At 40.8% G+C, this 17,800-nt stretch overlaps 1 protein-coding gene and 1 pseudogene across 2 annotated transcripts in view; one reads left to right on the top strand and one right to left on the bottom strand.

Moving 5' to 3' along the window:
* LOC147034975 (myoferlin-like) overlaps nucleotides 1-17,800 on the bottom strand; it is a 203,964-nt gene that overhangs the window by 158,917 nt on the left and 27,247 nt on the right. For both annotated transcript variants that reach the window (XM_085891800.1, XM_085891808.1), the window contains exons 4-5: nucleotides 7,197-7,302; nucleotides 4,484-4,592 (exon numbers count right to left, since the gene is read on the bottom strand). In XM_085891800.1, the coding sequence (XP_085747926.1) occupies nucleotides 4,484-4,592; nucleotides 7,197-7,302 (215 nt within the window). The remainder of the gene's footprint in view (nucleotides 1-4,483; nucleotides 4,593-7,196; nucleotides 7,303-17,800) is intronic.
* On the top strand, nucleotides 12,667-13,877 carry LOC147034976 (uncharacterized; annotated as a pseudogene).

The raw sequence follows: 17,800 nt of genomic DNA, 5'->3' as shown, positions 1-17,800 counted from the left end.
AAAAACTATTTTGGTCATTTTGGCTCAAGGCAAGATAATACACATCCTCGCATATTGGAGGAGGTTTAAGAGCAGATCTGAAATATTGACAAAAATTATCAATAGCTCATTGCAGTTAGGATGGATACCAAAACATTGGAGCCCAGCAAGTGTAAATCCATTGTTTAAGAATGGCTTGAGGGAAGCATTGGATAAACTTAACTTTAGCATTGGGGAAAGTATTGGAGGCATTTATTCTGGATAATGAGGAACATTTTTGACAAGTTTCACTGAAGGTAGTCAGCATGGGTTAAACTCACAGGGGATTGTTAAAAACTTGATGAAATTTAAAAATATTAATTGCATTTCCTGAGTTGCTTAACTGTATAAAAATGTAGAGCTTTGTAAAAAATGATTTTAATTGTGCTAATTTTGTCACTACACCCATCACTGCTGTATTTATGCTCAACTAGACAGACTGGTCCAGCTGCCATCCCTTGAAACCTGTTCAAAGAAACATGAGCACATTCATTTGTTTAGCATGTCGAAACGGCAGCCCCACACAACTACTCTCTAAGTTGCAAACAGTGAGACCTGGTGACAATAAATGACCAAGCACATCAGATCTTTCTTCTAAATCAAACCGAAACTTTGCTGTAAACCAAAACCACACCAGAAGAAATGTCACAAAAGGCCAAAGAGCCCAGGAGCGAGGTGTGGCAAAAGCTGGGTGTGACCAAATATCTGGGCGCAGCCAAGGAGCCAGGCCATAGGCGATACTCCGCAAATACTCAATGTTTCTGCAATGTTGTTCGACGTTGCTGTTTGGTTTGCTATTGCAGAATATTTTGGATGAAAAATAAGTAAAAAAATGTTTCTGCAAAGAAAGTAAATCTATAGTTTCCATTATATTTCGAAGCAGGGGATATTGAACAGGCATGGGACTCATTCAAGGGTTTCGATAAAGTTGCCCACTCCAAACTGAACTCAAAGAAAAGGAAAACTAGTGGATTAGGATTCGTAATGAAACATAGAACCCAATCAAATAATGAACATCTCTGAAACACAAGGAGGAAGGATCAAAGAATGAGGCTAAGAAAACAGAACTCCAATCTAACTATCATGGAAAGGATAAAGAAGTTGAATGAAATTGATGAAAGGAGAAGAGGGCATGTAAAGATGTGAAGGCTCAATCAGCAGAATCAACTTTCGAGATCGTGAGATTCAAAAACTATTTTGGTCATTTTGGCCCAAAGCTAAATAAAATGATTGAGTAAAGCACCAGGAGTTGATATGCAATCAGCAAAGACGACAAAAGCTGGTCTGGTGAACAAGGCATTTAAAACACATACTGAATATCTGTAATACTACCTGGAAGCAAGGATTTAAAAAAAAAAAAAAAAAAAAAAAACTGAGGACTGGAAGAAGGAAACAATTACAAAAATCCCCCCAAAAAGGTGAACTTGTAAACTAATAATTGGAGAGGCATTACTTTTGCCTGGACCAGGAAGTCTTCAATGTGATTCCACTACAAAGACAAAAGGATCCTGTGTATTCATGGGGAACTTTAAGAGAAGTAAGCAGGGTTCATAAAATCAAGATCATGCAAAAAATAAAATAACTGGAGGGGCAGTACTCGGGAGAGTGCAAAACCTCCGCCACCAATACTGCTGGGTCACTCAAGTGAACCTTATATCTTATTCATTAAATATGATGTCAACAGTGCTGACAGAGTTATAGTTCTTTTCTCCAACATTTTCTTGGGGGGAGAGGGGTTGGAAATCACTTAAAACATGTAAAAATGCAAAAAAAAAAAAAAAATGCAAAAAAAAAAAAAAAAAATCGAAATTTTGTTGAAAAAAGTTACAAAATTTTTTTTTCTCCAACAATTTTTGGGGGGGTTGGAAATCACTTAAAACATGTAGAAATGCAAAAAAAAAAATTTGTGGGGGGGTAACAATTTTTTTGGGGGGGGGGGTTGGAAATCACTTAAAACATGTAAAAATGCAAAAAAAAAAAAATTTTTTTCTCAAACAATTTTTTTGTGGGGGTTGGAAATGACAAAATATGAAGAAATGCAAAAAAAAAAAATTTTCTCCAACAATGTTTTTTTGCGGGGGGGTAACAATTTTTTTGGGGGGGGTGACTTTTTTGGGCGGGGGGGGATTGGAAATCACTTAAAACATGTAGAAATACAAAAAAAAATTTGGGGGGGTTGGAAATCACTTAAAACATGTAGGAATGCAAAAAAATATTTTTTTCTCTAACAATTTTTTTTTGGGGGGGACCAAGTCCAAAATTTGATGGCATGATCCTTGGACCATACCTCACCCCCCCCACCAAGTTTCGTCGAAATCCATCGAGGAATTTTTCCGTACTACTGTTCACAAAAAAACAAACAAACAAACAGAAAGGGGTGAAAACAGTCACCTCCATCCATCTTCGAACATGGTGGAGGTTAATAAATAATATTCATTTTTGGAAAGATCATTGAATAAATCTTCCAGAAAATATCATAAATTTCATCGACTTTGAAAAAAACGCTCTGATAGTATAGACAGAAAGAAAAAAAAAATCACCACAGTGTATACTATGATTGTATCCAAAATAATTTGATGCAGATATTTGAGAAGACATTCAATGGAATGGAAAGCTGTGTTAAGACTGAAGATGGAGTTACAGAATGGTTCAAGTTCTTGACAGATGCAAGACAGGGATGTGTAGCATCACCAAGTCTATTCACTGCAGTCAGACTGGGTAATTCACAGTGCGCTGAGAGAAACATCATTGGGAGTGAAATGGAATAGGCACCGAGACGGCCTTTATTTTGCTGATGGTATTTCTCTCATTTCCACAAATGCAAATAACGTGCAAAATAAGATGAGTGCCACATCCAAGAAGGGGAAAGTACTGGCCTGAAAATCAATATGCAGAAAACAAGGCTATTGAAGATAGACCCTAAATATGATACAAATGTCAAGATTGGAAAGACCCCACTGGAGAGTAGCCAAGTTCACCAATGGTGGAATAGAGGAAGATGAAGTTAAATCTCAGATTGCAAAAGCTACAGCATGACTTCTCAAATTGGATAATGCTTGGAAAACCCAAAATTATCACAAAGACAAAGATCTTGATATCTGTGATGTTGTATGGAAGAGAGATGTAGCCTATTACAAAGAAACCACAAAGAATGCTTGAAGGCATAGATCTCAAGACTCTGGAAAGTTAAAAGAACAGGCCGTCAAATAAGGGTTTGAAACCCTGATTTAACGCAACTGACAAAACATACATGCAAGAGAAATATCTAAAGAGCGATGACTGAGATTGACTGGGCACATGGAAAAGATGGAAGGAACCAGACTCCTAAAACAAGACTTCAACTGAAAACAAACAGTGAGTAAAGATGGGAAGACCGACGATGAGGAAATCAACAGTTTCCAATGCCATCAAATGGGATGAAGCATTGAAACTCAAAAAGACAGAACCGCTTTGAGATAAATTGCACCTGCCCTGTGCGACGTATGGTGTTACAGGAACCCATAGTAAGAGTAATCGTTTCTCAGTTTGTGATCATTTGGACAAATTTCCGAGGTGACAGTGGCTCTCTTGCTGATGTATTGTTCACTGGCCAACTGGACAAGCCACTTGGTACCTTGACCTGCTTCAATAAACAGCAGTCTCTCCTTCCCCTGACTCTCCATCCAGCCATTCCGAACCCCATTTGTAAACATAATATCAAGATGTGTGGCTTTGTTCGAATGCTTGCATGCTGGAAAGCAATCATTTACATGGTTCGTTCCGAGATATTTTCAATATTTTTCAGGGAAGAAAATGCACGTGAAACTTTTGAGACAGCAGAAACGTATTGCTCAATGTTTTCTTCAGCTCAGATTTGTTTCAATTTGGCAATTAAAAAGCAGTTAATTTAACATTCTTGGTTTTTAGCATATAGATTAACCCTCTGTTAGTTACATTTTCTCACCTGACACGTCAATTCTTTAGAATGCAATGCCCAGAGATTCTCCCCAGTGGCCTGAATTACTTAACTCAAGTGAAGAAATATCAGGATGATCTCAATTTCTGAGCATAGACAGAAGGAAAAAAAAAAAAGATGCTAGCCTAACATTTCTTCTTCTCTCTGCTGAACGATACTACCTGAAAACGCTGAACAGGACTCACTTACACGAAAATGACAACAGATAGTACATACATCAACATTACTGGAAAACTGAAAATAAAACAAAAGAATTCGTAATCTCGCACAAAGAATAAATTACTATACTGTACATTATAATCAACAATCGAAAGATCAACAGAAAAATAAAACCTGCTGGAAAGTTATTTTCTTGAACGTCTCAATAACGTCTCGAGTCAAACATCCGACAATACTCATCATTATTTTCTTTCCTCGAGTTGTTTTGGTGAGCAACTTTTATTTTATTTTGATTACACAAAATCTGGCAGCAGGAAATGTATGTAATATGCCCTTTTGGCTCCATTTCACCTGAACTATCTTGTGCCCCTTCTCCAGGTGTGGAGACTCCTCCATCTTGTGCATTTGGGCCTTCCATGCCAGGGGGCGGTGTATACGTCACTTCTATAATGAGAGTAGCCTGCAAAACAATACGAAGACGAGTTTGGCTCACCCTCTGAGCAGAAGCGAAAGGATGATGCAACTTGCAGGGAAAATAATTTAACAACAAAAAAAAAAACACGGCTACATTGTGCACTAAGGGGGCTTCCAGGGTACCATATTGTTATAGTGTCAGGTTTAAAATAATAATAATAAAAATAATAATAATAGTAATAAAATAAGAAGAGGGGTTTGCAGTTTTTACAACTAAATTTATGTTTACACAAGTGTTTTAAATGATTTTAGGAAATTTTAAGTCTCAAACAAACTTCACCTCATGAAGAAGTTCAAATGACCACATGTTTTGGACACCATTAATTGCATCATACAACCCTGAACATAGTGACAATTTATCGACAGCTCATTATGATGAATTTGATGAGCAAAGCTTAATTGAAGAACAATGCTACTTGCCAAAGGAAAATGTGAATGGGGCATCTATTTATTACATGCTCAAAATGGTAATGTTAACCCTTTCCAGTACTTCTTAAAACCAAAAATGTGCCTTCTCTACACATCTCCTTATAAGTGCCTTCCACTTCCTTCATCCCTTTCGAATCTTCCCCACCCCTCTTCATCATACCAATTTCATTTTCCCAATTTTGCTCCCCATTCATCCCTTCCCCCAACTGCAATTACACCCCTCCTTTTAATCCGTTTACACATCGATATGGACACAAAGAATAAGGTACATATTACATGCCGACAGTATTTGGAACATCATTTTGAAATTAAAATGAATTCGGTCTTCATTCAGACGATTCCAAACAGACCAATGAAGTCAAAAAGATTTAAAATAATAAAAAGTAAAATCTCCCATGACATTTAGGCAGTGAATCTCGAGTGGAATTTTTTGTCGGTTACTCACAGGGTGTGTCCTCTGTACCGTGAAAGCAAAACTTCCTACGGTGCTTTAGAAAACTGTCAGTGTGAAAACTGGTAGCACTCAAGTAGCCAGGATTATTGAAAAAAAAAAAACAAACTCACTTGAGTCATGCCTGGTGGCTGATTCCCCGACAAGGAAACCAGTTATGCCACAAAAAAAAAACCTGCAAAATCGACTGCTGAGAAACTGTTAAACACCAGCAGACTATGAATGCAAGCCTTGGCTTGCAAGTCAGAGAAAACTTTGCTTTTTTTTTTTTCATTTGAAGAAACACCCTCTCATTACAACATTTGACCTCAAAATGTTAGAAGCATTTCACTGATCACTAAAAAAATAAAAAAACTAATAATAAGGGTTCATTTCAAAAGTGAATGAGAAATTTTGTTCCTCGCCAACAATCCTATTTATTATAAAGCAAGGTCTTATCCAAGTCACTACAAATTCTCTGGCGGTTATCAAAATTGGGGTCGTGTTCAAAAGTCACGAGTTATCATTTTAAACTTTCAATGGCAAGATGCTTTGGATCACGTGCAAGAGGTAAAAAGGTAAGTGTGGTTGCTTTGTTGCTCTATCGGGTAAGAGGTAAATGTGGTTGCGTTGAGATTACTTGTTCAAATGAGGGTGTCGCAACCTGCATTTCTTAGTTTATCCTCAAGTCATTGCAACTCATTTTCTGCAAGATTTTGGATTTTATATCTTGCGCACAACGCAGACTTGCAGAATAATTTTATTATTTCTCACTTAATTTGTTGCTTTTTCTCAGGCAAATGCATTAACTCACCAGTTTGCAGAGTTAACGAAGCACAGGAAAAGGACATTTTGCTAATCTCACCTGTGTCAAGTGCACTCCCAGAACTCTAGATATTAATCAGTGCTTTCTAACTTGTGCGGTATGGAGTGGTGTTTGTGGAGATTGGGCTGATCAGGGATGGGCACAAGGAAGGAGACAGAAAGAGAGGTTGGAAAGATGTGAATTTGAAGGGGAAGGAAACACTAAACCATTTTACTTGCCACCTTCAGTGTTTCTGAAATTCCTTAACCATCCTCCACTTGCTGTTTGTCTCATTGTAAGTTATCCCTTGCTCTTCCATAAGCCTCTCTCCGGTGAAGGGAAAAATAATTATTCACGATGACAAATGTCAAAAAAAACATATAAACCACAAACACATGTGATAACCTTTTTACCACAAACACGTGATCGATTTTGTCAAATAAGATTGATTGACTGCTTGTCTGGCTTTGAGTTACAGTACTGCATGCAACACATCTTGACATCACCAGTTTAACGTGAGGCTGACCTTTTCTGACTCTTATCTGCCCTGCTTTCATTGTAAAAGAAAAATTCAATCTATTTTATCACTTGTTTTTAATTGAAACCCATTCTCATTGCAGTTATACCATTCTCAACAAGCTCATTAACTGCTTCCCCTCCATTACTCATTTATGTTTGCACATATTATAGATTTCATTATGTATTAGTGCTACACTGTTATATCATCGTTTTATTTAACTGCATGAGACTGCTACTTCATAAAAGTTGCTTGAAAAAGTTGAAGCATTCTTCAGTTCACTTTGCCATTCGGTGCAATGCAACAACTTTTCAGTTCAATTCCTTCACAAATGTGCATTCGAATTTTAACATTATGCTGCAAAAATTTCCCTTTATCTACATCTAACAATTGCAACAACAGCAAATACCTCTGTGGGTTGCTTGTTCTCATCCAGCAGGTTCAGTGTGTACGACTCGGCTTTGTTTGGAGCAACAGAAACACCTCGCAGGGATACAGACACTGCTCCAAGGAACCTACCAGGGGAAAACAGTCACAGAAGTCGACCGAAATTAACAACTTTGAAATACCATCACACCCCCACTATTTGCGGGGGATAAATTACTGGAAAATGCCGCAAATGGCGAATCCGCAAATAACGGGGTATTGTTTCAATGGAAAAGGGGGATACGTTCCCTGTGGTTTGATTCATAAGGGAAACTTTTAAAAGTTTAAAATCTTTTTGACCACGAATGCACATGACAGTTTCATAAAAAAATGCTTACAAATAATTTTTTTTAAATCCTTAATAAATAATAAATAAAGAAATAAAAACAACACTGGGCATGGAGTTTATCTGGGCCCTGGCCTAATGTTGCAACCCAAATTTGGTAGCATTCTGACTGGTGGGTCTGGAAAAGATTTTTGAAGGAATTTGCAAGATTTTCCCTCAAAAAAATTACTAAGTGCCATTTTGACACTTCCGGTCACATGATCGGCATGACCGGCAATTTAAAATCCCTACCGTGGCCTAACAGTCATCCAAATTTGGTGCATTCTGACTGGTGGATCTGGACAAGAAGATTTTTGAAGAAATTTACCAAGTCGGCCATTTTGACCTACTTTGTCATGTGACTGAACCAAGCTTAGCAATCCCCATTACCAGTCAGGAGTGGAATGCTGCTGCCAAATTCCAGCTGGATTGACCAAGCTGTTTGGCCGAAGAAGTTGAAATAGGAGAGAGATGGATGGATGGACGGTGCATGACAATACCTTCTCTGGAATTCCAATTCCAGATAAGTTTTTAAAATAATAATAATAAAATAATAAGAAAAAATTAAACCCCTCCCCCCAAAAAACACAAGGTACCATTTCCAATGTTTATTGAAGAAATGTGATGACAGTATATTTTAAAGTGCTAAGCCAACTGGACTGCAACAGTGAATAAATAAATAAATAAACCACCCCCAGAAGGAACAGTTTCAAATATTTATTTACACAAACACAACTTTTCAAATGATGATGGGGATTTGAAATCCAGTGAACTCGGTGGGGATGTCTGAAGACCACGCAGGTGAGGGTGCTGAAGTCATGCACCATAAGGAATGAAGATGAGGGCACTTTAGCAGATGAGGATCCCGATGAGTCGCTCAATGAAGGGAATGCAGGAGAGTCAGGAAAGGCAGGAGAGGCAGCTGATGCTCCTGAGGTGGATGAACCAGGGTGGAAATGTTTTTTTTTTTACCCCCCGATTGGGGGTGACGGTCATCTCTGAAGCTCTGTAGATGTGGATCTCTGATCGGCTTAGAATGGCTTCGATGTCGTCTCGTCTTTCGGTTCAACGTACAGCCGAAAGCCCGGGAGTAAAAAGGATAGAAAACCTCAGAAATCAAACTACATTTCTGAGTTATCCGGAGATAGATTTTGAAAATGATTGATTTGGAACATTTATGATCAATGTGTCTTCAAAAGGATAGAAACCGGACCTCAGAAATCAAACCGCATTTCGAGTCATAAATGGCGGATGATATTTTGACAATGGATTATTTCACAAGTTTACAGCATCGGTGACCTTGACATTGACCTTCAATCAGGTCTAAAGTCACAGTCATGCATCATTCATCCACCCCTACCTACATACCAAGTTTCATAAAGATCGGGCGAAATTTTTTTGACCGTATCACAGACGATTTTTCCAAATTTGAAGACGTGACTCGATAACCAGGATGAATTTTTTTAAAAACCGGCCTGATCAAATTTAGATATTGTTCCATATTATCAGAATCCGAAGAAATTTTGAAAATGGACAATTTCGCAACTTTGGAGTGACCTCGACGTTGACCTTCAATCGGGTCAAAGGTCATACTGTCATGCATCCCTCTTCGACATCTACCCACATACCAAATATCAAGAAAATCGGAATTAAAAAATGGGGACGTACGTACATCGAGACTGGTTTTATCACGAGATGACCTAAAAAAGGGTAATTGTGAGCTGCCTGGCAGATTGACACAGGTTTTATTGAAGCTCCTTGCATAGGAGCATCACGTCATCCAACTTCCTCTTGAGCTCCATGACCAGATCAGTGTCTAACAGCCTCTTGGTAATTTACTGCACCTCCTGCAGCATCTCACCCAGGAACTTGAGGTTCGACCTTGACACCTCTTCCACCTCATCACTGTACACTTCCAAGTCTCCTCAGAAGCCTTGGTAATGGCTTCTAACTCCTCAGTGAGCCCCTCGGGATGCAAGGCGATAAAAGCATACAATCCCTCAGGCTCCGTGTCGTCAAAGCCTTCCTCTTCCACCTGCCGTGCCAACCCAACAATTTCATGCCTCTCCTCCATGTTGTCGGGAAAGCCTCTGAAGTTATCCACTGCCTGTGGCCACAGGTTGTGCCAGCAGGTATCGTTGGTGGAGGCTCTCATCTCATCCAGCGACTGATTGCGCCGACGCAGTGGGCTATGTTGAACTCCCTTACAACACTGTGCGATGGTGAACTCTGGGTCGGAGTCCCTTCCATCCAAAATGCGGCAACAGGTGTCGTGGGTACAATATATTTTGAAGTAATATTCGTCCTAAACACCTCCATTATGAAATGCAATCACAACTAGAAGTGCACTCGGTGGAGCACATACCTCTGCCAGGCTGAACAGTTTATGCTTTTCATCCCACCGATAGGCCGGTTCAGCATCCGGACCATAACCAAAATCTAATCGGCTTGAACTTACCCAAATCATCCACCGAGTTTTGTCATAATCCGTCCAAAACTTTTTGAAATATCAGGCATATTGTTTTGGGACCCATCTCCCAATGGTGAAGAATAATATTTTAAATGAAAAATAAAAATAAAAACTTCAGATTCAGATCTTCGCCAAAATCTCATCAATTCGTTCTGTTCACAAACAAAACTTGTCCACCAAGTTTCATCCAAATCAGTGCACAACTTTTAAGATATCCTGCCCAACGAGTAACAGGCAAGGCTGAAAACCATCACGGTCCAGCTTCAGTGGTGGAGGTCATAATAACAGCTGTGATAACTTATAAATTAAATAAACTACGAAACATACAGTTTCATTAATTGTTGGCAGGGGGGGGGGTGGGATAGTTTTCAAGACAATGATAACACTAATGCAGAGGAAAGTATGAGCGACAGAGCTGCGAGTCAAATACAAGCTGTAAGGCAGGAGGGAAATAACAGTTTTCTTCAGATTAAAACTAGGCAAGCCTACCATTGCTTCACAAATGGGTTTAATCAAAAGATAGCATGTTGTACGTCAGTCTATGAATCTTAACGAGGATTTAAAATTAACTGAAACACGAAAAAAAAAAAAATTTGACAACACGTAGTTCTTGCTGCTGTCAGGGTTGTGGTCGTAGTCATTGTGTGCTCCATCTCTATACTTTTATATTGCTTCAAGAAGTATTGCTATTCATAATTTTGCATGCTCCTTCCATGTCTGGTAGGCTTTATTCGGAAGGCTTCCTTCTGTTGTACCATTGGAGCAACAACATTGAAGCTCGTGTGACCGATTATGTTTCTTCCATTCTGGAAAGACGGCTTTCAGAACAGACATTTTTATCTGGGATGTGGTGCAGGTCAACAATAGCTGCGAATGGTTGTTGTGGTTCTTGTTGGGGATCGATTTCTTTTTTTTTTTTTTAAATGTGCACCCATTGGTCGGACAGCTGATGGACCCCACCCACATTTTTTGCTCGACTCCACCCAGACAAAATAATATGGCCACCATCAATATGGCCTAAGACATCAGGCCTGAAGGCCTCTGCTGATTATACACCGTTTGCATCAGATTGGATCAGATTTCCAAGGTTTGTTGCAGCAGATTTCCATTGGCGTCGTTTGGGTCAAGTGCTACTGATGATGAAGGACTGAAAAATCTAATCATATGTTGAATCAAAAGTACCAAGGTTGAAATCAAGCCCATCAGCATGAACAGTATGTTCCTCCATAAAAAAAATATAAAAAAACAGAATGGGCCCAAGAGATCAAGCCTGTAGGCCTCTGGTGATTACAGACTGCACAGCTTGTTGCACCAGATTTCCATTTGCTTTGTTTGGGTCGAGTGTTACAATGTCAAATAAAAAGTATTAGTAAGGTTTAATAAAGCCCATCAGCACGCAGAGTACATGCATTCCTTTAAAAAAATAATAAATAAATAAATAATAAATTGCTTTATGTAGTTTTTTTTGAACGGCCCCATATTGGGGTTAAACAATCCATGACCATGTGATGAATCAGCTCATTCCGATATAAACGGGGCTGAGGGCGACATGGATAACAGGTGTCGAGTTACTCTTTTAATACATAGACTCCTATAGAGAAGGACTGGAACCTCACGATCTCGGGGTTTGTAACTTGAGTCTGAAGGATTAACTTGAGTCTGGGGCTAAAATGACTTCGAGAAGGGCTAGAGGCACGATCTCGGGATCCCTATCGGGGTTTTGAGGACGGCGATTTCAATAGTGTCATTTTCAACACCACCTGAGGTCATCTTCAAGATCAAATTACTGAATTTTGGTATTTTTTTGCCCGTTTTTGTGTCTAACTCATTGAGGAAAACTTTTGTGAAGTCCATGACAAAACATGACATTGTGCACCGACTGCACCTACTTGCTGATTTCTATCATCGTTAACTAATGCATGTTTTGTTTCTCTTTCAGAAACTGTCCAGCTGGTGATCTCACAGGATCTTTGTGTTGTTTCCTACTTTGGTGACAATATGCCACGTCGTTGCAGCTGCTTTGGTTGTAGAGGAAACTATGATGAGACGCCTTATGTAAAGGTCATATCCTTCCCAAAAGATCCTGAGGAGAGGGAGAGATGGATATTGGCAATGCCAAATGAGAAACAAAGCTTGAGGTGCTTAAAGGAGATATATATTTGTGAGACACATTTCAATTGTGATTGGGTGTCAGTTAGGGGTAGCAAACGACCCAAAGAACCCCCATCAATATTTCCTGGAGTACCGAAATCAGCTTTGAAGCAGGTGACTTCAGCCCCACGCCCAACATCATCTTCTACGTCAGAATCAAGAGCGAAGAAGATGCAGGCAGCTGATGAGGCTGCAGACAATATCCAAGATCGACTATTTCTGTGCTAAAATCAGCTCCTATTTTCCTGGCTTTCATGTCATAAAAGACCAGGAAAACCTTTACCTATCAAGAACTGATGCTACTAGACAAATTGTCAAGCAGTTCTTTCATTTCCAACAAGTTCACTCACATTTTGGATTTCTATTCTTGAATAAAGTTGAGAAAGATGGCACTGAGGTGCCCAAACGACTTTTTCCTTTGCAGAAGAACAGCCTGCTCTCAAAATGGTCCCAAACTAGATCCATAACTGACCAGGTAAACATCTATGAATGCACAAGCAAGGAAATTCTTCAGCTTGTAATAAGCCAGCTCTGTTGGATGACTGAGGCCCACGAGCTTCCTCATTTCACCTTCCTTCTGCCGCAGCTGCATCTCCTGGCAGAGAAAGACTTTGACTACGTTCTTCCTGCTATATTTGCAGATGAAGCCTTGGAAAAGTTTTTCGGCCAAGCCAGGCAAAGAAGCGGTGGAAACTTCTCCATTGATGTAGTTGACATTATGGCTGCAGCTAAAATTGTAAATTTGCAAACACTCATTAAGCACGACGTTATGCCCGAATCTAGTTCTCGTGTGATTGATTGCGACAAGAACTGTACAACTTCCATAAATCCAGATGAGCGAAGTGAACTCATTGACGAGATTACTCCTCAAGACACTCAGGATCTCTTGGGGTCTGACGATGCCCTTAAGCATAAAGTAGTTTATTTGGCCGGAAACCTTGTTCATAAGTATGGCGATAGCACTAGTATGGAGGAGATCATTGATGATGAAGATGGTAACGAGGTGTCATCCGAATTTCTAGATAATTTGAATAGAGGTGGATTGAGTGTGCCGACTATGTCAACCGTCTTTTTTGGACATAATGCCTATAATTTGTATGACAAGACTAAAAATGCGTTGCCGATTTCATTTTGCTGAGCTGTTCTCCTCTGTAGATGCACCTTTAGCGAGTCGTAATGCTGCATGTACTACTTTACCTAACATTCTATTGAAAGCTCATGTCCTCAATGGAAGTGACAAAGAAAAAGCTTTGGGATGCCTCAGGAGCCAAGAAAGGCTCTCCAACTAGTGATATACATAGACATAGTTGTAATAGGCATAGTGTTGTGACATGCATATAATGTTTATATAATACAATATATGACAATACATATTAAAGTTGGACAGCTCTCCACACTTGCATCTTATTACAATCAGCCATCTCTCACAGTTTATGAGTTAGACACAAAAACGGGCAAAAAATACCAAAATTCAGTAATTTCACCTTGAAATATGACCTTTTGACCTTGAAGATGACCTCAGGTGGTGTTGAAAATGACACTATTGAACTCGCCGTCCTCAAAAACCCCTATATGGATCCCGAGATCGTGTCTCTAGCCCTTCGAGAAGTCATTTTAGCCCCGGACTCAAGTTAATCCTTCAGACTCAAGTTACGAACCCCGAGCATGGGAGGTTCCAGTCCTTCTCTTTCGGAGTCTATGCTTTAATAGAACATTAAACGTGTTTCCCAATCACGCTGTTCATATTTTAATAGTGCTATAAAAGCATGGTGTTGGCTCCACGGTTAAGTTGGCTGGCTTAAGATCTTAGGGTCTTGAGGTCTTGAGTTTGAGCCCCTCGGCTCAAACCATGTGGGTCATCTCAGCCATGGGGCGCTGAGGAGGGGTGGGGAGGGGGTAGCTACTCGGACCTAATGGGGGCCCACAATTATTCCTTCAATTGTTTTGTTTCATACAGTGCTAAAATACAGGGCAACTTTATTTTATGTCTCCCTCCAAGCCGCTCAGGGCGACTCCCTGGCATGGACAGTGACACCAACTCCCTCCTTCGTAAAATAAACTGTGGGAACAATTTACATAATGACAATCGCAGTAATGGTGTAAATGAACACAGGGGTGTTGGCTGCACCCTATCTAGATGAAGTGTGGTAAACAAATCTGCATGGAGGAAAAAGTGAATAACACCCCAATTTCCCTGAAACACGCATGCGTTTGACAATGAAAATAAGGAAACCTCCATGTGGGATTTAATTAAAAATAAAAAAAATTACTTTGAAGAGGGCCCGACACTTCATATTGCCCCAGGGCCAATTCCGGCTCAGCGGACCTGGATTCAGCCCGTCATCCATCTGAGATTGGCAAAATGAGTACCCACTGGTAATACAGGGTGCTGCATCAGCTGCGCCCCCAGAAAATGATGCAACCAGCAGTCACAGGCTACATGTGATAGCCAGCAAGAGCTCTTTAAATTCGCATTTCCCAATTTTAATCGCAGGTTGTGACTACCTTGCGACATGCTTATGAATTTCTGTTCCAAATAAATCGATTATGAGCTTTCCAATAAAGTAAATGAATCATTACATTTTTTTATTATTGTACAACAGCAGAAACAATTTAGAATAAATCCGTGACAGATACAGATGCTCCCCCCCCCCCCAAAACATAATCAAGGCTCATGAAAGAGCAAGTACACTCAGGACAGCACAGGACAAAAGGAACAGCAGAGAGGGGGAGGGGGGAGACACAAACAGAGGGCAGCAGACAAACAATGGGTGTTGGGAGGAATAGGGTAAACAAGATGGATACAGAAAGGAATTCTCAGGAGGGAAAAGTGGAAATATGGAAAGAGGTGGGATTGAGGTGAGGTGGGGGGGGGAGTGGGGTTAATGACAGCAGAAAAGATCATGGTTTTGGATTGGGGACGATCTGAGATAATTGTAAACAGCTGTCTTGAAGACATGGAGGGAAGAATGACATTGAAGAGGATGTAGAAGTTGGTTCCACAGGCAGGAAAAAAAAAGTGGAACAAATGAGTGGAGGGGAGCAGTGATCCTGGATTTTTGGTGGTTTCATCAGAAGGGGGGTGATGTGCCCTGTACAAACCTGGGGAGAAAGGGGGCGGTCGAAGACAAAGACCACCGACCTGTCCACAATGGTGAAGTGATAGGCCCAGAAACTCAACTCACCCATGAAGGCAGAAATGGCTACTTACTTCCACTAAATAACCACAACTAACTCGCAACTGGAAACAAAGATAAATTATTTCTTGCAAATATAGAACCTGCCTTTTCTTTTTATGTGGTGAGGAGGGAGGGAGGGAAAGGAGGAACAAAATCAAAAAAGCAAAAGCCAAGGACAGTATTAAACTGGATAGGAATATTTTATATCTATGTTCCCATTTGCACAAAATAAACTTGTGCTTATGGTGGATAATGGAAGGTCAGGTCAGGTCAGGTATGGGAACATGCGGTGGAACAGCACGTCACTGCATCGACTTTCCGCCAGTACTCCAGGGGCCTCTGTCTGGCCATCCTCCAGGCAGATGCCTGGCCCATCCCCATCTCCTTGAAATGCCGATCAACCTGCTGCAACCACAAGGCACGTGGTCGGCCCATTGGCCTCCTCCACTCACGAGACTCCCTCGCTGAGAGAATCTGGTGAGCAGGATCAGCATCAGGAAAACGAGCCACATGTCCATACAGCTGCAGCTGACACTCACGAACTATGCAGATAGCAAATCTCATTTGAGTCTCTCTCAGCAAACTGCTCGTTGGATACAGTCCAACCAGCAATAGCCAAGGATTCGCCGAAGAGACCTGGTACCTAAGGAATTAAGTCTCCATCTCAGATCCTTGGTCAGAGTCCAAGTCTCACATCCATAGAGCAAGACTGGAAGCACCAAGGACCTGAAGACTCGGACTTTCGTCCTCCCGCACAGGTACTGGCAGCGCCACACCCCATTATCCAGTGAATCCATAACTCCACACTCCCGACCCAGACATCTATTGACCTCTGACTCACAGCCAGCAGAGATATGAATATCACTGCCAAGGTAAGTGAATCTCTGCCCGACCTAAACATCCTCACCACAAACAGGGGCAGACAACAGAGCAGCATCTGAGAGGTCATTGAAAGCCTGGATCTTTGTTTTAACCCAGGAAGCCTGTAATCCCAGCGGCTCAGACTCCTCATTCAACACTTCAAAGGGCCCCCAAAAGGATATCTAAAGTCTCTGCAAAGATGACTGTATCATCAAGGTCAGAGATCTTGACATTCCCAAACGATGCACCGCAACTTGATCTTTCTGACATCCTCCCTAGAATCCAGTCTATACAAGTGCTGAAAAGTGTGGGGGCCAGTACACACCCCTGATGAACTCCATTAACAACTGGAAATAAGTCAGATATGGTACCACCACATCTCACAGCACTCTAAGTACCAGAGTAGAGTTCAGACATCAGATCAATCAGTTTTGGTGGTACCCCACCAAGAACAAGAATCTTCCAGAGGACATCCCAATTCACTGAATCAAACGCTTTACAGAGATCAACATCAGCTGCAAGCAGCCCCTGCCGAAACTCGTCTTCGTTCGGTGAGGACCCGAAGAGCAAGGATACGGTCAATCGTTGACCTCTTTGGTGTAAAGCCTGACTGCTCTGGACGCTGGTGCTCAAGCAGATGGGGGCGAACCCTATCAAGAATTATCCGAGCAAAGACCTTGTCCGGCACTGAGAGCAGCATCACCCCTCGGTAGTTGTTGCAGTCTTGGTGATCACCCTTCCCTTTCCAGAGAGGGACAACAAGGCCCCTCTTCCAGTCAGTTTGGATGATAATGGAAGACACCAGCAAAATATACATTTTTTGACAATTTCCTCCAGCATTAAAGTATATTTCGCATTGATTGCTCTGTTTGAATGTGAAGTACAACAATGAACTGATCTATGCCAGTTCAATCACATGGACATCAATTAATCCCAACACATGGCAAGCTCATTGATGCTTAAAACAGTTGATGATCATTGATGCGACAAAAATCCAGGTTTATTCCCAACCTCGAGTCTTTTAATTCCACATTTCTCCCATTTGTTGAACTGCCATCCGAAGGAAGTTCAATCCCACTCTTCTTTCCAGGTCTTAACCCTTTGAACCCTAGCGGCCATTTTACCAGCCGCTATTCAAACCTCCATATACCCGAGCAGCTGGATTTTTCTCCAGGGAGCCAAAAGTCCAAGGAGCTTATGCTTCAAAAGGTTGAAGTTGGTGATACATCACCCCATCATGTCATCCTGCAATCCATACCCAAGATGTTCTCTACCCCTACCATATTTCTTCCCTTCCAGTTTTTATTCGTTCATTAATTTGGTTCTGTCTGCCTGTGACATCAATTCCCCTCTGTAACTACACTGCCTTTTGCCACCTGCAACCTCAGTCTTAATTTTACATTAAAGAAAAAAAAAAACCCCAAGTTCAAATCACATTCACCTTATGTGCGTATTTGTCAATTGTCTGGTCTTTATAATTCTTGTTAAAGTACACAGATATCTACCAACGCTTGTCATCAATTCATAATTTACTCCATGGGCCGTATGGTCAATTAAAAAATGATGCTCAAAAACGAGATGCTCTTCACCCGTCTAACAGA

Source organism: Eptatretus burgeri, chromosome 1 (genome assembly GCF_056783735.1).
Source record: "Eptatretus burgeri isolate ZD-2024b chromosome 1, Ebu_testis_v1, whole genome shotgun sequence".
Lineage (NCBI taxonomy): Eukaryota > Metazoa > Chordata > Myxini > Myxiniformes > Myxinidae > Eptatretus > Eptatretus burgeri.
Note: the sequence above shows the minus strand (reverse complement) of the source record. Positions and strands in the feature narration are given on the sequence as shown.